Source organism: Branchiostoma floridae, chromosome 10 (assembly GCF_000003815.2).
Source record: "Branchiostoma floridae strain S238N-H82 chromosome 10, Bfl_VNyyK, whole genome shotgun sequence".
Classification (NCBI taxonomy): domain Eukaryota; kingdom Metazoa; phylum Chordata; class Leptocardii; order Amphioxiformes; family Branchiostomatidae; genus Branchiostoma; species Branchiostoma floridae.
The window spans coordinates 23,622,098-23,648,218 of NC_049988.1; the positions used below are offsets into that span (position 1 = coordinate 23,622,098).

Sequence of the window (26,121 nt, forward strand, 5' to 3'; positions counted from 1 at the left end):
TATATATATATAAGAGATGTACCCGTGTTTCTTTGAAGTGTGCTTGAGTTGCGGCTCAATTCGAACATGCATACAACGAATAGTGAAAGTCCTACGCACTAAACCATTGCTTGGTGCAGCGAGAGCCGAAAATATGGACGGCGACGTACCTTGACTCCCGTGACAGCGTCCTGTACGACCACCAGCGCGGACCAGAGCCCGCTCTGCAGCCCGTCGGCGCCCCACGCCACCCTGCCCGCCGCCGGGTCCAGCTGCAGCCCGGGGGGCGGACCGGCCTGGCCAGAGCCGTAGTCGGAGGGAGACGCCAGGCTGAAAACCACTGGGGTACCTAAAGAGCACATAAACGGTATTTAAACATAAGCCATCTACATCAGACCTTTACAACCATCCCTTGAGACGGAGGCTAGGGCGCCATAGATTTTCTGCAGCTAAGGATTCACTTTGTCAATGTTACAACTCGATAAGAGTATGGCTATGTATGTATGTGTATATACAATCTTTATTGACACGACAAAAGTACAGCGACTTTCGTAAGGTCTACATGTATAACAACTACTTACAGTACAACTAAACACATATATATGGATATCTATAGGTATGGATACATCAACATAAAGGGTCTAGCATGTCATTTACACTATTGGTTCTACGGTATAAACAATCGTGGATATATTTGCCTACTTGTACACAATGTGGATTATCGCCTCCCAGAATATATGTAATGTGCATTGGACAGGCATTCAAGTTGGATGCGATCAGAGGAGTGTGCTTAAAGTAGAATAGGATGGGTTCCAGGCTACTCCCAATCCAGCGAAATAAAATAAAGCGCCTAGCTTACTTGGGGATTAGTCGGGAGAAAATTCGGGGTGCGATGTAGTATACGGGCTTAACAGTGTACGTGCTTTGCTGAACATTTTACCAATGGGCAAAAGGTAACGTCCCTTACCTGACGCAGTCGTCGCAGGTATGTAGAGCTCGGAGGTATGTTGTTTGTACCAGTGTACGACAGGGAACGTCGCCAGGTGTGGTCCCGAACCCACCGAGAAGTCCACCTTCGTCTGCAGGGTCATGCTGGGATCCGGTAAAGTTAATAATTAAGTGGTTATGATTTACTGTCTCCAGTTTGTTCATTCAGCCATCCCATCCGTTCATTCACTCCATCCGTCCATTATTTAAATCACATTTACTAACCATCCATCCTTCCATTTACCTTACCTTGCCACAAGTCATTCATTCATTTAGTAATATTCACACATTATTCCATTCCTTCATGTAGTTATCTACCCATGTCTATTTGCATGTATCAATGATATTAAATATGGACACACGCATAGATCAGATTGCGCATAGATATACATGTAGATATATATAGAGACAAAAAATGTTAGTCTTACGTTTATAAGTTGTTGGCTTTCGACTATACAAGGAACATCCTATGAAAAACGTAAAAAAACACCATCACTACTCACGTGGTGCCTCCGTTGTTATGCAAGGCGTTGCTACGGCAACACTGCGACAACGAGACTTCCCATGATGCAGCGGAGGATGACCCGAAGTCGTGCGTCACTTCCGCTGACGTCAGGATGTACCCTTCACTGGACACCTCGACAACCTGGTTGGAACACACGTTCGGAAGTCAACAAATATCGAGAAATGAAGATAAGTTGAATCGAAGGACTGGACTGTCGTTGCAGTGTCATCTATTTTGTTTACAATCATTAACGTCGCAACGAAAGAACCATCTTTGAGTAGATACGGGGGGCGTCACAAACTGACTGGCACAGTTGCGCCGTTGAGACGGTATCCGGTATCCATCGTTAAAAATCACGTGTGAGTGAATTATTTCTATCTTGTAAAGGCGAGAGTTGTACAAACAAAACAGATCCAAAAATCCAGACTTTTTGCCCTCAACACACAAAACAATATGTTATATGGAGGCAAACATGGATTGGTCCACGTTTAGTGTTCCATCTACAGGGAAATTCATTTCACAATCATCATAATCACCGTAACGTCCAAGGTGTTGGTCCACTGGCTGCCATCGTTGAAGTTCAGGGTGGCCGGCACACTGATGACGTCACCGGAAGTGACGTCGGGCCGGAGTGACGTGTGGTAAGACATGCTGATGTGGAAGACCGCCACGCTCCGGCCGAATGTGACGTCACGGGTCCAGCTGATGGCGCCATGACGTAGATACTGGTCTGGATTGGTAAACCATACCATTTATGGGAATTAGCAGTCATGTGACCATGATGCATTTCAGTGCGGTCATGATGGTGGATTAAATAAGCATGCGAAATTATGGTGGAAATCTTGTATTCTATACAACAAAAATGCGGTGACTGTCCATGCCAGTATTCTGAAAAAAACAAAAAATCAGAAGATCCCCCGTTGATGTTCGAACGAACTAGAGTTATCATCATAAAATACACCAGAGTCCTTTTTACTACACATGGATTTAACCAACACTTGGACTTTGAAAAGCAGTGTTTAGTTACATGTATGTGACAGTTGTTTATATTTAACATCGTATACATAACCACTTGCTGCGAAGCTGGTATGTTACACTGTATGTCACACTAATACCATTCCCTGAAGCGTAAGAAATACCAGGTCCCTTACTTGGTGCACACCTGCCGATATTGTTTATGAAAACTCAGCAAAACTGTAAGATTGTTTTAAGACACGCCAGCAGCAACACTTATGACATTCTCGACCCTGAGATTGGTACACGTTGTGTAATATTCCTCACGAGGTCTGACGGGGGATCAGGTTCGGTCCGTTAATACCGAGTCTAATCAATCAACCTCCTGCGACTGTCGGGACAAAAACAACTCACCGAAGTAGGGGGTTCAGAATAGACTCTACCAGGCTCTGTGTATCAATGGTCAAATAGTAGCTATTCGACAAATCCACGGAGCCTGATAGAGGCAAGGTTAAGACGTAGGCCTAGGGATGTTACTTCGTCTTGTATACCCTCTAAAAACCCCTGCTGGGGTGTCGCTGAGGGGGGTTGCAGTTGCTATAACATGAGCAAATAAACCGCTAGGGGGTTCGAATTCTATCAATTTCAAGGTCTCATCACGATTTACCCACATAACAAATATCAGTACAATCCATCAAGGCCTTGTAAGTTATGTTGTCCATCCACCAACATACAGAACTACACACACAAACACTACCGAAAACGTAGTACTACTCTTCTTGCCGAAGGTTATTCTTTCAGAAAATTTCATATGAAAACAGGGAAAAAATAGAAAGACAACCTGCTACCAAATTTCGCACCAAATTTCACGTCATGTCACCTTAATTAAAAAGTGCGATCTCTGGAATTCAACAAGAAATGGATATTTTTGGCAATGTGGTCCTACTAATTAACATATTGACATTAATCTTAATATTGACATTCAAATTCCAAAGGTGAAATGTATGTTGCCCGCGGGCTTTAAAAGTTTGAAACTGTGTTTTTAATACCGAATCAAGTCAATTAACCATCTGTAACGATGAAGAGGAAAAAACAAAGTGGGGGGTTCCGTTCTATCAGTAATAACGTTACAATCACAACAAGGATAGCAAACAACTGCGACAAAACGATACAAAAGACAACAGCGCTCCAGAATGTATCCCGCTCGCCTTAAGATAAAAGGAAATTGATCTTCTTTCTTCCCTCGGCTAAAATTATCCTTGCGTATCTATTTTTAGCACTGTAATCTATGGGATTAGGATACCGAAATCAAGGTTAAACGCTTTGGGGGTGTTTTGATAAAGAGAATAACAAACAAGATGTGAATTTCATTCAGAAAATGATACACAGTGAGAAAATTCCATTGAACACAAGAACCTCTACATCACTGAGCAACTGAAAAAAGTGCTCCGAAGTATCCGTTAGTCTATGTTGATTTGATTACATTCTCTGAATCATGGAAACCCAAATACTGGAGCGAGCGTGCAAATGAAAACTTTGGCCAAACAAAAGTAGTCTTCATTATTGAGATATAAGTGGTCAGGAAGTTTGAACAACCACAGAGTATGGTGTACCGTGTACCGAACAATAGATTATTCAATTTTGTTCTTCTTTTTTTCTTATTTGACCTTGGAATTACCGCTGGAATTCTATGGCATTCGTATGTTTTTCGATTTATATATTTTTTAATGTACGGCATATATTTGCGCATTTTACAACTGCGTTGTACGATATAGTGTGTCTGAAAACCTTTCCTTTTTGTAAACGGCGGAAAACTGATGCGCGCGCGGATGTCATCCATATAATAAAATGAAAGTGGCGTACGCGTTAGCTAGTGGATGCTATCTGAAACTCTGAAACGCCTGACTGTGTTCATAATCTATCCGAAGGTCTGATTTCTCGCTGCTGTATTATTCAAATGATTCAGTATTGAAATAAGAGTTTATCAATGTAGAAAGTACACAACTCACCATAATCGTTGTCCTGTACCACTATATCCAGTGAAGCAGCAAGTGTAGCAGCATTGCCTCCCTCCTGGTACCAAACCTCCACGGGGTTCGTCTCCGTCCCCACCGAGGGCTCCACCACCCCGTCCTCGGGCGCTGCGAGCTCCACCCGCCAAGGAACATCCCAGTCCGCCCCGGTGAAGTCCACCTCCGCCGGTGACGCGATTATCCTCGTGGTGTTCGTCACCAGGAACGTGATTTTTGCCGTTGAACTTGGCGCCGCAGACAGCTGGACATCGTAGAACACACTTTCTCCCTCCAGTAGGGTGTCTGGATTTGGGTAGACGCTGCTTTTGGTGAGGACCACCACTTGTGCAGCGACGTCGTAAGGAAAAAGACCCACGAAACAGCAAAGCAATATCCGTGTAGTCCACCACATAACTCCTCAATTTCTCACGCGCACATGATCCAGATCCTAAACCGAAATCCTGGAAAGAAACAGAGATAAACACGATTTTTTTTACCTTAAAAGAAGGGATTTCCAACCAACCCAGCCAGTGTGTTTTGAAGGGTTCGTTACAGAATGTGCAGTGGAGGTCCCGATGCAGGTGGTAGCAGAGCGGGGCATGAAAACGTAGCGGAAAATCGACTTGCTATTTCAGCGCGCGAACCAACAAATTCCAATATCCGTCGGAATGTGTCAACAAACTGTGCAGATATCATGATTCAGTGATCACGGCTTTGGGCCCGAGCACGTACCTAGAACGTAATGAGCAGACTGTACGGTATATAAGTAGTCTCTACAAGACTAACTGCAATAGCTAAAGGTGGGTTTACACGTAGGTATATGTTCAAGTCCGTATATGTCCGTATAGTCTTAGCCTCTAACAGGCTCCACAGGTCGCTGGAAAAATGATAGAAATTGGACAAATGCAGACATGTCAGAGGAGTTAACTGTCCGAAGAGTATGGTTTGTGACCAGCTAACTGCGCTGGTATGCATCTTGCTACATTTGTCCAATTTCTATAATTTTCCCAGCGACCTGTGGAGCCTGGAAGAAGCTAAGACTTCCAGATATACGGACTTCATACGGACATGATTATATACGCACGTGTGAACTTACCTTAACTACAATGGCTATACTATAGGGAAAATAGTTTGCCAGGGGAGTTTGGCCACCATAGGGTTTCATTTTCCCGCTCTATGGAAGATGCGATGGACCTCACAGAACTTATGACATTTACATGTTTTTTTTAACTACAACAAACATTAACAACGGCTAGGATAAAACAGTTTAAACGGCTGTAAAAAAAATAACCAAAGACCAACGGGAGAGGAACATGCACAGGCTAACTTGAATTCAAGCTTAGAGAACATTTGAGTAGAAAAACGAGCAGGTAAAAGTACACAAACGGGAACAAATTGTTTAAAGTGGCTGAAAAGCTGAACAAGACTGAGAAACGCAAAGAACCACTACAGTACCTTCGCGTGCGTTCTCTTCCAAAAACTGCTGTACCAAGTTTTCATACGCAGTATTTATAGAGTAACTTTTGTCCAAAGTCAAGTCATTTTAACACAGTACCCTTTTTTGCTGTGATCTTTCGAACAAAAGGTTCACGGAAATATCACTTTGTTTTTGCAAACTACTCCTTCCCTTCCTATCCCAGCACTTAAAAATGGCCGTTTTGTTAAGTCGTAACACGTGTACCGTTTAATCAACATGTTTATGACAAATTCTTGGCCAAAGGCTAAATGTAATTATAAGGTACAGGATATGACTAACAAAGCATGACTTAGTGTACGGCAAAATGTACACCGATGAAGGTTAGACATCCAGATAATGAGATACGACAAAAAGCAGTTACTCAACTGGATAGCATTTTGGAAAACCATATCCAGTTGCTTGAGTAACATACAAAATATTACAATGTGTGACTGAAAAGACAACAAAAACACACAAAGCGTATAAAGATTCCTTTTTTTTTTTACAAACTTCGTTGAGAGATCTGTCAAAATTTGGGTCGCAGAAAGTGCGGAGCGAGAGCGCCGTCCTATAGAGGACATAACTTGTGCGTTTTGCGTGTGATCTTATTTAACAAAGGCACCGACCGGAAAAGGCACTTTGTTTTTGCAAAGTGGCCGTTCCTTCCGGAACACAGGTGTTTTACAAAGGACCGCACAGCGCTAGTGTATCTATCTGTGAACGATTGTTACCTCACAGGTGAGCCATGACGTACAGGTAAGATTGTTGACGTACCTGACGGAAATACCTGACGCACGCAACGTTACATTATCCGCTGTTTAGCGTTAAATAAGGCAACAATGCCGGCAAACGTCAACGCCTGTATTGTAAACAGCTCGAATTTTCCATAATATTTTGTTATGAAAAGCCGCGAGCTGCAAAAACAAGTTCCAATGTCATTTACATGGAGGTGAGAAGTTATGGGAGGAGACTGGCACGTTTTCATAACTCATAGAGGTCATTGGAGTACATGAACAAATGATATACGCAAAAAAATAACATGTTTAAACCATGCAAAATACAATTATTGTTGCAACTAGTTCGAAAGTATTTCAACACAACAAAACCAGCCATGTTTTTTTTTATTGTCCATTCTCGCGATTCACGTTAAAAAGATGAATTAGAAAGGCAAAACGGATTCTAATCTACATTTGGGAACTTTGAACGAGACTTACAGACAAACCATGAGAAACTTATATAAGCGTCACCACTACATATAAAAAATCGCCATCTCCATTAATTTGTAATTTTTTGGGAGAAGAAAAATTGTAAAACGGGTATTTAAAAAAAGGATTCAAAACGTTGAGTCTAGTACGGGTAAAACAAGTTGAACGAAAACCAACAAACTGGCGAACTAACAACTGAACATTACCTTTGGACAGCCGAGTTCTTGGTTCAAGTCGACGACGTTTGGCGCAGCTATTTAACGTGGCTACAAACTGGTTGGTGTAAACTTATCAAAACCAAGACAAAAGACGTAGAGCAGCGTCTTATGCCACTAAGGAGTCTCCGACTGATCTTAGACTTTATCCAGCTGTTGGTCTGTCTGGGCGCGTGTCTGGAGTATTGCGTAACACCCAATAAAGCCTTCGTCAAGGTTTCTACAAGAAAAGTTATTAAAATCGCCCGTAGGAAAGTGGTGTCTGTGTCGTATCTAGTTTCTCCCATTGTCCGCTCGGCTGTATCAACTTTAACCACATGTGCGCCGGTACCGGTGTGTGGCTGGTAGCAAGAGTGAGTCAGCTTCTGTCCTCTGGATAGGTGAATTTGAAGACAATTGGCACTCTGACAAGTTAGTTTTTGTGGACAATGTCTTTGTGTAATAAATTGCCACAATGCTGACCATTTTGGTTACATTTTCGTCGCAGCATCTCAAATAATTTCTTCGCTACAAAGCTTTTTACTTACATGTACTTTTTATAATTCTTTTATTTTATGCTGTGTTTTTTTTAAACTTGCCTTTCGGCTTATTACTCTCTAACCCCTGCTAGTTCGTGTCTTTACGTATATTTACGTGGCTGGGAGACTGTTGCAGTTGCACATCCTTGCAATAAGAAAGTCGGACGATATCCTGAAACATGTAGAGATAAATGGGGAGAAAGTGTAAACGTGTTTCAATAAACAAGGCTGTACACACATTGACAGGAAGCCAACAGTGTTGGCATAAGTCTGCATGAGCCTGGAGTCAAAGCTAGGCATAGCCATCGAAACGAACACATCTTTGCTTCTAACCAATCTTCTTTTTATTACTGTCACATATGAAAATCACCAGAAAACTGACTTAGAAACGTTAACAATCAGGAAAAAAAATGCGAATTCAACAAAATTAACCACAAATACGACAGTAACACTGGAATACAGACACAAGATTGTTACGAGATCAGATCTTTTCATTCGGAGCGGGCGATCTCATGTTTGTGGTAGCCCCATGTGTTACGTTATACTGGTATTATAATCTCTGCACGATTTAAAAAAAAAAGGAACCCATCACTCCTGAGTGTTCGCCTTGCAGTCGGTTGGTTCTGAGTTCGATCCCCGGCCGAATTATACTTAATAATTTAACATGGTACATGCTGCTTTCTCTGCTTAGCACTCAGCATTTGGAAAAAGGTATGGTAGTTTAACACACACAAACGAAAGGAGTGTACTGCCCCCTGGTTGTTTATGAAAGAGATTGTATAAAAGTTGTTTATGAAGAGATTGTACAAAAGTTATGTGGCCCGGGGCTACAGAAGCGGAGATGGGCGCCGCTCTATGCACCATCTGGTGCATAACTCCAACATGCCGTCCCTCCCGTTAGGCTAACATCACATTTCCAAACCGGGGTCCGGCCGGCCGAAATATACAATACGTACAAATATACACAAATAATGCACACGACTATTCTCCTTACGTCTTGTGTACTTAAGTGTCTTTTCTATCATACTTTTCGATCCCGAAATCTTCCCGGCTTGGAAATGTGACGAAGGCCTTACACCGTATGGCGTGGTATGCAGGCTATGCTAGACAGTTAGACCAACACCAGCTCCAGTTCGGTATTTACTATTTACAGTTTAAACACCTCGGAACGTGCAGCCGGATCGGGACACACGTGGGGCCCACCGTACCTGTAACGTGTCACCTGTGCACAGGTAAGGTGTACCTGCCGCACGTTCACACCTGTCAACGCTTCATAATTAACTCACAGGTAAAGGGAGATCACACCTCAAGGACTCGTCCTTCGGGTTGCATGGCAACGAAAGGTGTCTACGCGAAGATTATTTTTTTAAACTGAGTCTGGAACTTTAAAAATCGCGTTTAGATGAGGCTGTTTCTGGTAAGGTCCCTAAAATCAGGATTCATCAGAGGTATTTCCATTTAAAAATTCCTTTTGCAATTGAAATAGCGTTAAAACTTAAAGAAACACTTTCGTGTCGAAGTGACTGTAGGCATACGTCAGTATGTACGGATATAAAAGAAAGGGAACCAATGAGACTAACAGCAAGAAAGTTACATGTTAAGAAGAATCGTTGAACCCAACAAGTTCCTCTGGTAGTACGTTAACCGGAGGCCCCGTGTTTGAGGAGAGCCACACCTCAAGCACGTTAAAGAACCCGCGACACTTATCAAAAAGAGCAGGGGTCCTTTCCGGTGTTAGTTGATCAAACCTTACAGTCTACGGGTTGACATCCTTCCACACTATTGGTAAAACTAGATAGAATAACACGATATTAGTCAGTACAGGTTTATACAGCGAAAGCTTTATCTAGGCACATCTCTCTACATTGGAACCACCTAATTCCTCCAAGCATTGGCACACTCCTAGGCCGGTTGCACTCTTTTGTCAGCTTTAAATACTATCTTATGCTACCGGAGGATCTGCTTGGAGATTAGTGACCACCTGTTACAAATCGGAACACCCGATGTCACCACGACCCTACCCTACAAAAGACCCTCCTTAATTAGTTGACACGGCATATTTGCAAAGTAAACATGCGGTGTGCGGAGGCGCATTGTGCGGGGAGGTCACTGTGGGCTGGGCCCAGGGTTTATTAAAGGTGAGTTCACACGTGCGTGTATATACAAGTCCGTATGGAAGTCTTAGCCTCTACCAGTCTCCACAGGTAGCTGGAGAAAAAGTAGAAATTGGAAAAATATAGACACATAAAGACAGCCTACGAGTTAACTGTAGCTTGCCGAGGAGTATGGATTGCGACGCAGCTAAATTGTTTAGCATGCAAATATTTGTCCAATCTATACTATTTTTCTAGCGACCTGTGTAGCCTTGTAGAGGCCATAATTACATACAGACTTGAATATATACGCACGTGTGAACCCACCATAACTTTGTATGTCTTTTAAAAGACGGTCCAAGGCCCTGTCCACTGTGTCATTCTATGGCGTAGCTACAGCTGACGATTTCACGACAATCGACAAGCAAGTGGTTGTCTGTAGCTTTTGCTCAAATTAATGATATTTCTCCGTGAAGAGTATCATCAGGCTTATAAACCATTGGGGAACAAAGTTACTAGTATGGCAGGCTTTTCCAACTATAGGGAAGGCGACAGTCACCGAATATTTCTAGCCAAACATATTCTAAAGCAGCTTCTCGTCGAAAAGGTAACGTATTGATTGTAAGAAGTCCGTGCTAACATCGGTGTTAAGTGTGCCTGTCTTCTATCAACGTTGAAAAGTATTCGCTCGTAGGATCTTAAATTCTAAAGACAAGGAGACAATCCGTACAAAAGTTTTGGATTACGATCTGGAAACCACTGAATCATCAGATATGACGAAAACGTGAAGGGGTCACTGTCGGTCATTCGGTCTACTTGAACCGCGGCACTGGAACACATTCCATTTTGGAATTGATCCCGCTCCTTTGTTACGATCTACAGATTACAATAAGAAAAACGGAATAAAATGAAAAATGGTTTTCGAAAGCGTTCTAAATTTTGAGTGTGACTGAAAGTTTGAAGGAAAAACGATTTTGAGTTCCAATTTGGTAAATTAGAAATTACACTAAGTTCAGAGTGTCAAGTTTGGCATTCCTCCAATAGCTTTGGTAAATACCAGTGCGGTTGCCGTTACCGTTTCAAAAGAAACTCCACAGAAAAACGTCTCAAAGGCGCCTGAAAGAGAGGACTGACAAACGGCAAAGTGGCTGCCACAAAACAGAGAAAATAAACTGGGCAGCAACACGAGGACTGTTTACTTCTGTTCCACCTTGCCAAATGGCTCGGGTATCACTCTTCTCGGGGTGTTCAGATGAAGCACCCATTGAAACGTCTGTCAACGACCTAGCACCCCGTTTTGTTCGCTCTCTCTCTGCCGTGAAAAAGGGATTAGAGCGGCGAATGGAGGTCTGAAGGAAGGGAACGGATACCGCTGGGCTAAAGAGCGGTACCGCGTTTGGTTACTTTTATTGAGGTTTGACCTGCTACAGTAGAACTTCAAGTTTAAAGTTAAAGTCTCTGAGATCCATATTTCTGATTGCAAATTTTACTAATTTTGTATTCAGAAAGTTTCTATACACGGATAGTGCTGGGTTGAAGGGCGGTGCTGGATTTGGTTTCTTTTATTGAGGTGTGAACTGTAGAACTTCAAGTTAAAAGTCTCAGAGATAATATTCATAACTCTGATTCCAACTGGCGTTTTAAGACATTTTACTGATTTTACATCAGAGAGTTTCTATACAGGGATATAAACTTGATACTGAAACCACAACGAACCAATGAACGGCAGCAGTTTTGCAACCACTGATTTAACTTTACGATAATAAAGACATTTATGTTCACATTTTGTCAAATGTTGAAGTGTCTAATGTTGAATTTAAGGCAACCCTATAGTCTCTATACTTGTTCTAAATAGTATACAATAGAGTTTCTATCTTCAATATCAACACTACGTATACCCTAGACAGAGTACAGTCTGGAAACTGTAACTTAAAACCTTAACTATATTATACAGGATGAAGCAGCTTTGTAACAGTTCATAAAAAGCAACAGTCGCTCAAGTGTACAATAAATATTATACATCTACATGAATAAATACATACCCCTAAGAACAGTTTAGAGTCATGACACATTTCAGATCTCTAGAGGAGTAAAAACCTGTTCATGAAAACATGTACAGTTTCAAATTAGAAAGAAGCATGAAGATAGACAACAGAATTTGGTGGTAAAATCATTTCAGATACTTCCAGCATGTAGAACTATGTCAAATGTCAAGGTGGCTACTCAGTTAATCTACTAGTAGCCTAGCAATGTTACACATATTTTACTTCTCTCTCCTACCTTAAGAAAACAGCCCTAAAAAATGCTCTGAATATTTCCAACACTGTTCAAAATGATGAACCCTAAATCTGATGCAAAGGTGCTACCTACAAGGGTATAACTATAAATCTCTTCTAACGGAATAAGAAGGTAGAGGTAAAAGTTTGTGCCTCAGAAAAAGAAAAGTTGCTGATGACATAAAAGCTTCTAGACTTTTACAGTAAAAATCTGTGCCTCAAAAAACAGGAGAAGAAAAATTGATGACAGCAAGTTTCTACACAGGATTTCTTAAAAAAGTATCATATATCATACATCTCACTTCACTCTCCTACCTTTCAAGGTGACACTCCTGAAATGATGTCCTGAGTATTTCCAACAACAACGTTCAAAATGTTGAACCCTTTTAATGCAGCAAAGTTACTGAAGGGGTTTGTGACATAAGTATCTTCTAATGGAAGGGTAAGGTGGAGGCAAAATTTGTGAAAGAAAAATTGTTGACAGCATGTAAGAAAGATTCTGAACAGTTGAAATTTTCAGAAGAAATTTTCTACATTTCTTACATACATATCTCACTCCACTCTCATACCTTTTGAAGTGACAGCGTCAAATGATGTTCTGAATATTCCAACAACAATGTGCAAAATGATGAACCCCTTTGCGTATTCAGCAGGAGTGGAACATGAGTCTCTTCTGGCTGAAGGAGGAGTCGGCCAGGTGGTGCTTGCTGGGCGTCATGAACCCAAGGGTCACCTTGAGGGGGGTATGGGGCTCCACCACATCCCACACCTGGTGAGGGGCGCTGATGTTGATACGCAGGAGCTTCGCTGCGACAAGGTGGCCTAAACAACAACAACAAACAACAACAAAATGTTTAATTGTGCGGCTCCACCACATCCCACACCTGGTGAGGAGCGCTGATGTTGATACGTAGGAGCTTCGCTGCAACAATGTGGCCTAAACAACAACAAACAACAACAAAATGTTTCATTTCTGAAAAATTTGCCAGTGCATCTGAAACAGAGTGAGTGAGTGAGTGAGTGAGTGAGTGAGTGAGTGAGTGAGTGAGTGAGTGAGTGAGAGTAAAATAGTGAGTGTGAGTGAGAGTTAGTGAGTGAGTTCTGAAGCACTGTGTGATTTCAGACATCAATGAATCATGTAAACTCACTGTATGAACTTAAAATGCACATGTAAAGTAGTTTGGCTGCAATAAGGGAGCTTAGCTGCAACAAGGTGGCCTAAGACAACAACAACTTTATCAAGCTAAGTACATGTATACAGATACAAAATTCGTAATACACATGGCGACATTGAGATGACTTCTAACACTAATCTAAAACATGGGTTCTACTCTAATCCATCTATTCGGCTTCTTCTGATCACTTCATGAAAAATTGACAATGCCGCTTGACATGTGTATTGTCCATATACAGTAAAACAGAGTTTGATACAACTTGAAAGTTGCAAGCCTCTGTGCATTTTCCCCATGTTGAAACTTTCCTTCCTCTGCTCTGCTCTAATTCTTTTCAGACACAAGTTGTCAAACAAGTTGACCTGGATTGATGTCTGGGACCACCCATGTAATTCACAAAGTCTTTAGCACAAAACACTCTTTCAATTAATTTCTTCACTCTGTCGACACAAAACATAATAAATAACATTTTTTTCTAAAGATGATGGTGATAGTAATTGTACAATATATGCCAGTCCCAATATTATCATCTGACCAATCTTATACCTTATTTTGTTCACCCTTGCTTTCGAGTACAACTCAAGCTATCATTTTCCGTTTTACACCTAAAACTGAATCAGTGTTCGTTCTTTGAACTGCTCTTTAGATAAGTATGACAAATTACTAAATTAAGAGAATAAAACTACTTTGTCATGCAGAGATACTTTTCTTTCAGCAAACCAAAGTGAATATAAATTTGACTCTAACTTTTTCCAGACAAATTAAGTCGTTTAAAATGTTTAAGATCCAAGAATCCAAACTTAAGACATCACACGCTCTGTGCAAGCACACCAAGCTTGCTACATTATTTGTGTGACCTACTTTTGAGCTACCTCTTAGAGTGAAAATATTAGCTTACTCTCAACTTTCCATCATCCCAGATGTTGTTTACTACATTCGTACACATAAACAAAGATAAAAACCCATCGACAATTTCGCTTCAACATAAAAAAAATCATCTTTAACAAACAAGGAAGAAACGACAAGGTTTTAAATGATGTGGCTGTGGTATTAGTTCTTGTATATGCGGTAGGTGTTATATAAGAACAATTGAAAAGCTGACCTGTGTTTGTGGCGCAGTCGATCGGAAGTATGTTGGCGCTGTTCGCGATGTAAGGGTCTGCCCCTGAAAACGTGAGATAGCGATGCTGGTCAGTAGTGGCACGGACGTCGCCCTTCCACCACCAAATAGGTGGCCAAGCGTCGATGTGGGGTTGGAATAACATGATCTAAAACCAACACGCAAATGAAAGGACAGGAACTCGAGTAAGATAAACAGCAACACCCCGAGAAAAGTTGGCAACAGACGTGCTGCCCGTAACGCGATAGCCGCAATTGTAATCGCCACATTCAATCGACCGGGCTGCCGGTAACACCCCGCGTGTTGCGTAAATTGGAGGCCCCTCTAAAGTACAGGGAGGGATAAATAGAGGTGCTTTGTCCGGGCGCGGTTACAAAGTGGACGACTATTTTGTAGAACGGTACCGGATGCATATAGTCTGTTCCTTTACGTGATGATGCCAGCCTCCGTAAACATGCAGGATTATTTTGAAAATAAGTTATGGATAAGTCTGACGCAATGATCGTGGTATTTGTATGGCAAACTAAAGGCTTTGATTCGGAGCTTTCAAACGATGGACTAGACAACGGATATTTTCAAACTCCTCAGCAGGAAACTTTACTCTTACAATTTCATATCCCTAACACCATTAACAACTTTGATTATTTTGGAAATAAGACTTTGCTAAGTCTGACGCAATGATCATGGTATTTGTATGGCAAGCCTTAAGCTTTGATTCTGAGGTTTTAAACGATCGACTAGACAGCAGATATTTTCAAATTCCCCAGCAAGAAACGTTACTCTCACGGTTTGAGATCCCCCAACCCATTAACAACTTTGATTATTTTGGAAATAAGTCATCGATTTAGTCAGACTATTGATGGTAGCTGAACTGCATCCTTCTCAGGCTTTAGTCCATATTTATTATAAGAGATTTCAAACAGATATTCCTTAGCTAAGATGGAGATATCTAACCCTTTGATTATTGTGAAAATAAGTCAAAATGATTAAAGAGTAATGGCAAAGGTCTAATTTTTGGGAAGGTATTACTGAATCAGACCTTGAAACATGGCATGGTGTTTCTATAGGTTTTGTCTGCCCATGTTGCACAATGCAACTACATATACAGACATTTGCAAATTCCTGATCAATGCCTGCTTAGATTAAACATCTCAACAAACAATCTTCGAAGACAATTTAAGCTCTGGATTTAACTGGATAAGTAAGAATCTGAGATTACCTAAGGATGTTTTGAGTCACATCCATCAGACTTTTTCAATCTGTTATTCTAGTGACGCTGAAGAAGAGTGATGGATGTCACTCTAAAAGAGACAATATAATCTCCATACAGTAGAAGCCGTTTAATTGCACACCCCATTTGCCAGCATTTTTCCTGCAATTATGTGGAGAGTTATTCGGCTGGACCACACTGGTTTGGGATTTTTTGATTCCGTGCAATTAACAGAAGTGTGTGATTATCCATTGTGCAATTAAGTGGCTTCTACTGTATTTGAATATCTTTAAACAAAGTGACTGAAACCTTGAACCTGTGGAAAACTTACCATGGACCATAGTCCTCTTTCCACCCACAGTAAGTCCAATGGTCTGAAAATGACCTTACTCGGGAAGGACTGAAGATGGACTTACTCTCTTAATTAGTGTGAAGGACTTTCTCTGGATAAGAATTCTAGCTGGAAAGTATTAGTGGCTCCACTGCCCAGCCAAACAAAAGGCTAGGGTCTGCAGGTTTTTCAAGGGTAGGGAGGGAAACAGGAAACACATTTTTTCCCTTAGGGCACCAGACCTAAAACCTGACCATACATTACCATGCTTGAGGAGCAGTTTGATCAGAGGGATGTTGCCACTCATGGCAGCCTGGTGCAGAGGGGTGTTCCCTCGGTCATTAGCAGCATTCACATCACAACCTGCAGGACGAAATAAGTTATCATAAGTTAATCTTGGAAAGGAAAGCAATCTCAATAATCCATTTTAGTTCACTGAAGAGCCATTCTTCCACTGGTCGTGACAGAGAAGAAAGGTATGAGGGATGTTCCCACTCATGGCTGCCTGGTGCAGGGGGGTGTTCCCTCGGTCATTAGCAGCATTCACGTCACAGCCTGCAATAGAAAATAAGTTTATTGCAAAGGAAAGTCATCTCAATCCAGTTTTAGCTAACTGAAGAGCCATTCTTCCACTGGTTGTGGCAGAGAGGACAGACAATATTTACAGGTTTATTGTACCGGGGAATTTAGCCTTTCTCTTTTTGATAACAGTGTTCCACAGCATTCAAATCACAGCCTAGAGGGGAAAACATCAGAATGAGGAATATACTTGCAGTCAGGGACGGATCTAAAATGGCATATTTCAAATGCATCAAATGTGTAGGATTCAATCACAAACAGTGGTATTCAGCTGACACAGAGAGTGGTGGGGAGATTTTATTGCTTGGCCAAGCAGGTTCGGAAGGCAGGGAGAGCAACAGTCTGGCCAGGCCAGCCAGGAAAAAAGGTCAGACGGACAAAAACTGCGACTCTGAAGGGAAAAACAGCACCATTGTGCAGATTTCTTGTACTGGTTTCTGTATTTTTTAAGTGTCGTGAGTTCTGGAAAGTGGTTGAGGTGTGACTCTCTTCAGACACAGCACCTCTGTTTAACATCCTATCCAAGAGATGGTCTTAGCAGAAGCTAGATTACTCAAATTCTCCTGAATGAAGTGAGGAAAGTCGTGTTAAGTGTCTCTCCAAAGGGCCCTACATTGGTAACAGTGTGACACTGGGGTTCAAGCACCACCAAATTAACCATGTCAAATGCGACTGACTCTTTGAGCATAAAAGTTTAACGTGTTGGGTTTGTGATCTGGTGGCCCGGGTTTGGCGCGGGTTCGAATCCTGAAGCCAGGAGACTCGCTCCTTACAGCAGTACATTTCTCATTAGAAGAAAAATTTAAGAAAGTCTTTTTCAGGACGTTGTCAAAAACAAAGCATTCTTTCCGGAAAGAAATACACAAGGACTCAAAAGAGGAAGGCAATTAAGTTCAGAACAAGAGGCTTTGCAAAGTTACGGCTTTCTCCTAAGATTGACATAGTGGAAATAAAAGCTGTAGTATTGTCCCACTGCACACCACTCTCTACCCAGTGGGGGTTTAGATAAACTCGCCTCTTTGAGTCCTGGCCATTTCAAACCCTCTACACAGTAGTATCGCAATACTCCATCCTCTATACAACACTCTCTTCTCTTATCCACAAAATCAGCAAAAGCTGAGCTTAATTTGAAGCCACCAACCCTTTAAGATTTGCAGGTATATGTCTTGGATTACACCTAAGGAGTGGTTATGCCTCTCTTATCTTATCAGCCTAAGGAAACGACTTGTCAAGGAGATTAAAAGGATAAAACTGAATCCACCCTCCTCACAAAGCATTTTAGTGTTTGAGATCGCTTTCTGGATTCACACTTAAGTGGTTTAAGTAAGATAAAATCTAAGATAGCATCTACTCTTTGGGGGGCCCTCTAACAAGGAGGGTACTATATTGTTACATGTGTAAGTAGGGCGTAAGTATTCTAGGAATGACTTCCCAACAACCTCCCCTTACTTCTAGGGCTCTTAAGGAGAAGATAGACGCGCCCAAGGTCAAATTTCTTCTTGGCAAGGGCGCAGGAAATTGGGGTAAACACAAGAGCTGGGTGGGAGCAAACAAGGGCGGAAGACGGAGAGATAGCGGACGGTCGCAGCGCGCGGCGATCGGAACGGAGCCGCTTCTAATCATTCGTGCACACATCGGCCGCATGTGGCCGGGTTCTTACCGCGGTGACGGATATGCAGTCGATATTTTGATCTGTTTGTAGTAAGTGGATATCAGGCAATTAGGCGCCTGTTGACAATAGGAGGGGGCTGGATCAAGGGTGGTCTGATGCGGACCGAGGACCGGGGCATTGTTTCAGGTGTTTAGTCGGCCGTTTGTAGTGTCTAACTTGTGAGATCAAGGGGCAAGTGTGCCCATTTCAAGAGAGACCTTAGGATTTTGTAATGTCTAAGTTGTGAGTTTAGGGGGCCAGTGTAACCGTCTCAAGAGAGGCTTTGGGTGTTTTGATATAAAGTTCACTCCTTTCGTTTATTGAAGAAAACATGTAGATGGTGCAATCATTATGCATTATTTGAGTATTGTTAAGGTCTCTAGTGAGCTTGTGAGTTTGTAGTGTCTAAACTGTGATATCAAGGGGCAAGTGTACCTTTCTCTCTTGCAAGAGAGACCTTTTTGAGGTAAAGTTTATTCCTTTCGTTCATCGAAGTATATAATGATTATTGAAATGCAATGTTTGAGTATTGTTCAGGTCTTTAGTGGGTCATTTGTAGTGTCTAAAATGTGAGATCAATAATTATTAATATTAGCTGGCAGAAGAGTAGGCATTTAATGAACATCTTAATATTCAGTTTGTAGATAGTTATAGAAAGGGATAAACATCTTTCATTCAACTGTTAACAGAGTTACAGTTTTTTTTTGTCATTTACATTCTTGACCAGCCATTTTATCATAGCTATAAATGATGTGAGAGTTTCCTTCCATTCTCCATTGCAATTCTTCCTATTCCAAATTCCTACATGAAGACAGAATTTTACGCTAAGTTACAGGTGGTTTTAAACTGTAGGTTTGTCACTGAAGGTGGTGAGGTCTACTTTAAGTCTAACTGTTCCTTTAAATTAGAACTTAGAGATGTCAAAAACTGTGAGCAAAGCCAATACAGAACTTTACGTTAATGGATAATGGTTTTCAATAACATAAACCATATCCAAAAGATACTCTTGATAAATTGTGCCAAAGAGTGCTTTTTGTACGAAACACTCTTTGCAAGACTTTTTAAAAATTTCTGTCTCTCATTAAACAATTTTCATTCTGACTGGGCCAAATAGTGTGTCTTCAAAAATCAACTTGTATAACTGTTTTGTCTGACAAAAATTCTTGACAGTCACATAGCCCTGCCCTCCAAAGCATGGAGGTATTGAATGTAACATCGTGTACAACATTACTCAAAATATTAAGAAAATACCCATAGAAAAACAAAACAAGCAGATCGCGACCCGAGGTTCCGAGTTACTTTCTAATGGCATTATTCAATTTCTAAATTGTAGACTTTCTTGGTAACAGAAGCGGTGCTGTTGTAAGGGTATATCCGGATTAAACTGGTAATATATCGACACAACTCAACCCTCCCATGACGGGACAACTTCCTATGTGTCAGATGATACATCCTTAATGACTGGACATCTAATTAATTACTCATTCTCTTTGATTAACGAATTAATAACTTACAGAACAGAAAAATGTTGTATTCGTTGAGCAGCTTTAAGAATAAAGATGCCACTGCTTTTGTATTGTTTCTTTTTGTGCGTCAGCAGCTTATTTTGCTTCGCTTGCGTAGAACCAGGAGTGTTTTCTTTGTAACCGCATCTATAGGCAAGGGTATCGGTGGTTTATGTTTCTATCGCCGGGCCCTTTCACAAAGCTGATACAGTAATCGCCGAGGGCGCTGCCTACAAAGTCGGGCTTTTCTGTGGCGACCTTTTGGCCCTAAACAACGCGGCCACTTAATCAGGTTTGCGGAGAACTGGGGCTTTCCGTAACCCCATCTGAACCCCTTTCAGCGCACAAAGGCGTTTGCTGGCCGCCACTTTGTAGACATTGTTCGACACTTTGTTAGAGGAATCGAAGCTTCCCTTACAAAACAAACATTGCACGTGCCTCACTTAGCCACACAGGGGGAGAGGGAAACAGCCACAATCTTAAAGAAACACCTAGGATATCCTTAGATTTCTTGAGATTTTGGTACAGAAACTCGAGGAAACAGGTACTTCATAGAGAAATATCTAGGAAGATTTTTTAAGCTTAAAATTCATCTACTACACAAAGAAACGCAGGGAGAGAGGGTCACAGCCAATCACGCAGAGAAATACTGAGGATATCTTGAGATTTCTTAATCTTAAGTAGTACCTACAAGTATCAAAACGTTGTCATTATCTTGCTTGATAAGTAATATGTAGACTGTTTCGCATAACAGTGGAAGATGGCCCAGGCATTCTGCAACACACTGACTACAAATGACACACTGATACAACTTTAGTTAGCTCTACAGCAACAATGTTATATTTTATACATGTACCGACAGATTTGTGTGCCCAAAGCCTTGCACATACAATATAACTACCCTGGGGAAGAAGAGGAAAATACATGGCCTGGGTAGCACTTTTTTCCAGCTTTATTCAGTACCCTTTCTGTGAACTTTGACACAGCATATAAAGGAATTATATTTGACATTAAACTAAAGTCTTAAATTAAAACTGTTAGTGTCAGAAGCTTTTAAGTTATCCAGATTTTAATTTCTATCAAGAATAAGCTGTACCTCAATACATGAAATTTTGTTTCTTCAAATTAAACATGTCAAAGAAGTAGAATTGTTTTAGATTTGATCAAACAATGTATTCCAATATGCTATCCATCAACATCCTTCATGCTAACTCATGTATTTTTCTCACAAATGCAATAACCTTTGCGTATTGAAAAATTGGTAGTATAATAGTATGCAGTTTTGTCTACATGGATTTTGCATATAAGCTTTATGAAAATATTACTTCACTGTTATGTCAGACTCTGCTTCTCACAAAAGTGTTGGAATCCTGCCATCAAAATTTCAAAACACGCCAGTCACCCATGTAGCTATTAATGTCAACAAAAATGGATACAAGAAAACTTCAGCGACGAAGTATCGACACAAAAAAAATATTATCACGGCTGTTGCACCTGGGTTCATGTCAATGGGGCATATGAAAAACGATCGCGTCACTAAAACCGCCGGTCCGCCGCAAGCGAGCTCCAAGAGAAAGTTTACTTTAGACGGTTCAGTGAGGCTAGTCACAGTCAGGATGCGTGTCAGGGACCAACAATACCACCACGAACAAAACTCGGACAATTCTCCTGCTTTTTTATAAACAACCTTTTGAAATCGCACGGTGGATTGACGTCAATGACGACCCAGAAACAATGAGGGCGAAGTTTGTTCAAGTCTGGTTGGATCTGGTGAGGAAACGGCACCTGAGTGTTGCAAGGATCTTGTCATAAGGCCACGTCATCTTAATTTATTGGTTCTCCAATTGAAAAACTTGGCCTCTTTTTTTTATACAACCTTTTGAAATGGCACGTCACTCACAGCCCAGAAACAATGAGGGTGAACTAAAAGTATTGTAGTCAGGAAACGGCACATGAGTGATGCAACGTTTTTGTCATAAGGCCACGTCATCTTAATTTATTGGTTCTCCAATTGAAAAACTTTGGCCTATTTTTTTGTACAACCTTTAGAAGTAGCATGATGTACTGACGTCAATGACAACTGAGAAACAATGATGGTGAAGTTTGTTTGGATCTTAGTCACGAAATGGTACTTGATTGAGGAGAGGTTTTGTCATAAGGCCACATAAATCTAATTCATTGATTCACGGATTGAAAACTTGGGAAATTTACCTACTTCTTTTAAAAAAACAACCATTTGAAATGGCCAGTTGGACTGACATCACTGACAGCTGTGAAACAATGACGGGGAAGTTTGTTAGGCTCTGTTTAGGAAATGGCACTGTCTTGATTTATGAGAAGTGTTGTCATAAGGCCAAATCAATTTAATTATTGGTCCTTGGATTAAAAAACTTGGGAAATTTACCTACCTCTTTTAATAAACAACCTTTTGAAATAGCCAGATGAATTGATGTCACTGACAGTGCAGAAACAATGACAGGGTAGTTTGTTATATTCTTTTAGTCAAGAAACGACACTTGACTAAGTTGACTGATGAGAGGCCACGTCAATTTTAATCGATTTGTTAAAAAACTGGGCCTATTTTTTTCTTATACAACCTTTTGAAATGGCATGGTGTACTGATGTCAGCAACAGAAGGAAAAAAAGGAATTCCAACACCATATGTTGAAAGGTGCATTTTGTGGTAGAGGTGAGGGGAGCAAGCCGTTAAAAATCCCAGCCACTACTACATGTATTTCCGCAACCTAACCTCTGCTTGAAGAATAATCAAGGATACAAACAAGACATTGTAACTGTCCGCACGTAGCTCACGTAAGGGTGGGTGTAGGGGTTTCTTCTGTTGCTCTGACCGTGACAAGGGGGATCTGTTTACAAGTTGATTAAAAATGTTAAGGACCGTGAACAAGACTGGATACGTGGCTTCATTAAATCGCTGCACCTGTGAGAAATATGTACTGTAAAGCGCTTAATTTTAGCAGTGACAGATTCAAAAGTGCATACCAAAAAAAAATAAAATAAAAGAGTAAAAGTTTTAGACAACTACGTTTCAAATACTACTTTGTGATTTATCAAACTTATTATCACTTACAACATTAGATGTTAGCTATAAAAGAAACAGCCAACTTAGCAAAAGTTGGAAGACTTTTCAATGTAAACTGTACTTCTGTTATATACTTTGTCTGACACTTGCCACTTCCCTCATACCTCAATGAAAAGTGGTATGTGGGCCAATTTGAGCTTTCATGCATAAACATTCAAATATTTAAACAAAGTAGTTGTACAGTATGTTACAAGGACACAGATTGTCTCCTGCCTTCTTTATTAGATACATGCCCTCTGTGGTAGATCTGAATTTCCAATGACGGCAGTCTTTGTGTATGGAAACTAAAACAATTCTACAATTACACCCCTTGCAAGACAAATGTTATTGTCACACAGAAAAACCTCTCCACATTCAATGCATACTCAACTCCATATTCAAGTCACCTTACTTCAATGTGCTTTAAATTACCCTCAATAAAGTTCAGTAGCAACAACAGAGAAAGTTATTAATTTCTTTGTTCTGATCCTAAACTAAACCCTGACTTTGTCACCCTGACATAGTAATAAATAAGCACCATCTTTGATGTTCAAAGTGAGATGCAACTGTGAATGTGTTACCTATGAAACAAATCAAAGAGCAATGATTGGTCTGCATGTCATGTGATACTGATCATGATACTATTGTGAAACTTCAATGTCACTCAAGATAACCATGGCAACAAAAAACACAGCTAAACATGTATTTATTATCACAGAGCAACATCACAACACCAATGTCCTTGTGGGGGGTTACCAGGGGTTATAACATCACCAAAGTTGTTTTTCCCAAACCGGACCGACCGTACACACAGGTGAAGAGATACAAACAGGAAGAAAAGATAACAAATAAGGAAATGTTACGCCGTCGCTATTTTTGTGCCCGCCCTTTGTCAGCGCATCTGTCGTCCGCTCAAACACGCAAAAATAGATACAGGAGCGTTTTGGGCCATAAAAGATGACCTAGTTTAGCCAAGTGGGCATTGACGGGTTGCACAAAGATAGAGGATGGAGTTTACAATGGGGAGAATGAAGGTATTTAAGTCGGACAGGAGTGCAAAGTTTCCGGACAATGCAGAGGCATTTTATTTGTTCACACCTGTTGTGATACCGCTGTTAATAGGTGTACTGTTAATCGTTTGAGGCAATGTCTTCTCTGACTGTTGGTCCTGATATGCTCCAACTTTCTGCCCTTGCGGCAAGCACTTGAAATAAACTTCCAAACTTCAATCAGGTGAAAATGTGTACCTTAAGCTTCTGTCAGGGCTATCCCTTGGATAGGATGTTAAATGGAGGTCCACTGTTTGCAATACTGCCTAAGGGACTGTCTCATGGCTCCGTCCCTTCCTCCATCCCTAGATGATGATTTGCTTGTTGGGACGGAGAAAAATCTCACCCTGTCCATCCAAAAAATCTGCGCTTCATGACATAAAATGTATGATACTATATTTTCATCACCTCAAAATGACAGATTTTAAAAAAGAAAATAAAAAAAACGGTGTCCTGAAGAACAAGCAGACATAAACAAATTCTAAATTGGAGACAGAAGTGCTAAGATAACAGGTTTACCTGCATCTATGAGGATCCGTACTAGAGACAGGTCTGTCTGGTGGGAACAGGTACAGCCGTACACTGCCAGGTACAGGGCACTGTCACCTGCTGCTGAGCGCACCTGCATGTCTGCACCTGTACAGGTGTGAATAAACAGGTGTGAGCAGGTACAACAGTACACTGTCAGGTACAGGGCACTGTCACCTGCTGATGATCGCACCTTCGTGTCTGCACCTGGAACATAATCAACAGGTGAGCTTGAACAGGTGGGAACAGGTACAGCCGTACACTGCCAGGTACAGGGCGCTGTCACCTGCCGCTGATCGCACCTTCATGTCTGCACCTGGAACACAGTCAACAGGTGAACAGGTACAGGTGTCAACAGGTACAGGTGTGATCAGGTACAGCTGTACACAGCCAGGTACAGGGCACTGTCACCTGCTGCTGATCGCAACCTCATGTCTGCACCTGGAAAACAATCAACAGGTGAGCTCGTACAGGTGTGAACTGATACAGGTGTAAACAAGTACAGGTGCGAACAAGTACAGGTGTCATCGAGTGACTGGTCTACAAATCAGTTTGAAGGGCTTACCTTTTTTGATGAGTTTTCGCACAAGTTCGTGAGAGCCACTCAGGCAAGCACACTGGGAGGAAAGAAAAAATTAATAAGGAGGATTTTACTTTATATATTTCAGCTGTGATTCTACAGGACTAGACTATGGTTATACTCAAGGTTCAGACCAACAAGACCTGCATGATCATGCTATCCAAGCTTCCTGCATTATCTCAACCGAACCGTATTTTGTTGGAAGAAATGTACGTATTGCACTGGAAGCGGCCTTTGTTAATGCTTCAACTCAATAGAGTATGAATATGTATGTATGTATGTATGTATGTATGTAAATGCTTGCACATGTACTTGTACTTACCAGGAAGAGAGACATGCCGGTACTGGGCAGGGTCTGGTTGATGTCCAGTTGTCGCCTTTCCACCTCCTCTGCTACTCTCGTCGCATAGCCAGGCCGGTACGCAGTCTGGAAGATATTGTTGTGTTACTATCATGAATACCATCAAAAAGGAAGCATCATTCATCCCACATTTAAGCTTTAACCCAATCTATAGACAGGGCTCGAAATACTTCTGCATACCTGCACAGGTGCAGGTAACATTGGAAATTACCTGCACCAGACAAATTTTACCTGCTGCACCACTCAGAATTTAGGAAGTATGAATCATACTAAAATTGTTCAGGAACCATTGCATTATTGCTTTTTATACTTCATAGGTGGTAACAATAGGCGGTTAGCCAGTTCAAGTCCACATCATGAAACATACATACATGTAGGTGTAGGTAGACACCAGAAATACCTGTAGTTTTACTTTTACCTGCCCTATCCTGCATATGCAGGTGGTATTTTGTGCCCTGATAGATGAACAGCTACAGATAGAATGAGATTTTTTAACCTCTGTTTTAAGTAATTGTACCAACCTTTGCTAAATCAAACAGGTCCAGGTCTCCTAGGCCTGGTGTGTGAAGACTTTTGGGTTTGAAGTGGAGCTTTCTGCCCCTCTGCTTCTTGGTACTAACACCTCTAACTGGGGATATGGACAGAAAACAAGAATTATCATAAGTTTTTACTACTTTCCAGAATAATCATAATTGAATTTTAAGTTCATTTCATACATGGTATCAATATAATACTGAGAGATTGATGCAGATGGTA

The 26,121-nt window shown here is 41.2% G+C and overlaps 2 protein-coding genes across 2 annotated transcripts; both read right to left on the reverse strand.

Annotated features, from left to right (window-relative positions):
- Nucleotides 1-1,465: 1,465 nt before the first annotated feature.
- LOC118425124 lies at nucleotides 1,466-5,144 on the reverse strand. Its single transcript, XM_035833943.1, has 3 exons — nucleotides 4,435-5,144; nucleotides 2,008-2,201; nucleotides 1,466-1,612 (listed from the first exon to the last, which is right to left on the reverse strand). Exons 1-3 carry the CDS (start codon nucleotides 4,847-4,849, stop codon nucleotides 1,466-1,468), a joined length of 756 nt encoding a protein of 251 aa, XP_035689836.1. The 5' UTR covers nucleotides 4,850-5,144.
- A 7,516-nt stretch (nucleotides 5,145-12,660) lies between these two features.
- LOC118424718 (ankyrin repeat domain-containing protein 27-like) lies at nucleotides 12,661-26,051 on the reverse strand. Its single transcript, XM_035833400.1, has 7 exons — nucleotides 25,887-26,051; nucleotides 25,327-25,431; nucleotides 24,990-25,041; nucleotides 24,416-24,532; nucleotides 16,298-16,396; nucleotides 14,475-14,537; nucleotides 12,661-13,022 (listed from the first exon to the last, which is right to left on the reverse strand). The coding sequence occupies exons 2-7, from the start codon at nucleotides 25,339-25,341 to the stop codon at nucleotides 12,847-12,849; spliced, it is 522 nt and encodes a 173-aa protein (XP_035689293.1). The 5' UTR covers nucleotides 25,342-25,431; nucleotides 25,887-26,051; the 3' UTR covers nucleotides 12,661-12,846.
- Between the last annotated feature and the right edge of the window lie 70 nt (nucleotides 26,052-26,121).

Bases quoted from the DNA above. Each gene is read 5' to 3' on its own strand.
- LOC118425124 (XM_035833943.1), bottom strand. From the start codon at position 4,849: ATGTGGTGGACTACACGGATATTGCTTTGCTGTTTCGTGGGTCTTTTT. The intron at 2,202-4,434 runs GTGAGTTGTGTA...TTACCAATCCAG, and splicing joins GGTACAGGACAACGATTATG to ACCAGTATCTACGTCATGGC. The intron at 1,613-2,007 runs GTGATTATGATG...TGTTCCAACCAG, and splicing joins CCAACACCTTGGACGTTACG to GTTGTCGAGGTGTCCAGTGA.
- LOC118424718 (XM_035833400.1), bottom strand. The intron at 24,533-24,989 runs GTAAGCCCTTCA...ACACCTGTACAG, and splicing joins GCGAAAACTCATCAAAAAAG to GTGCAGACATGCAGGTGCGC. The intron at 13,023-14,474 runs GTCAGCTTTTCA...GTTGTTGTTTAG, and splicing joins CGACTGCGCCACAAACACAG to GCCACCTTGTCGCAGCGAAG.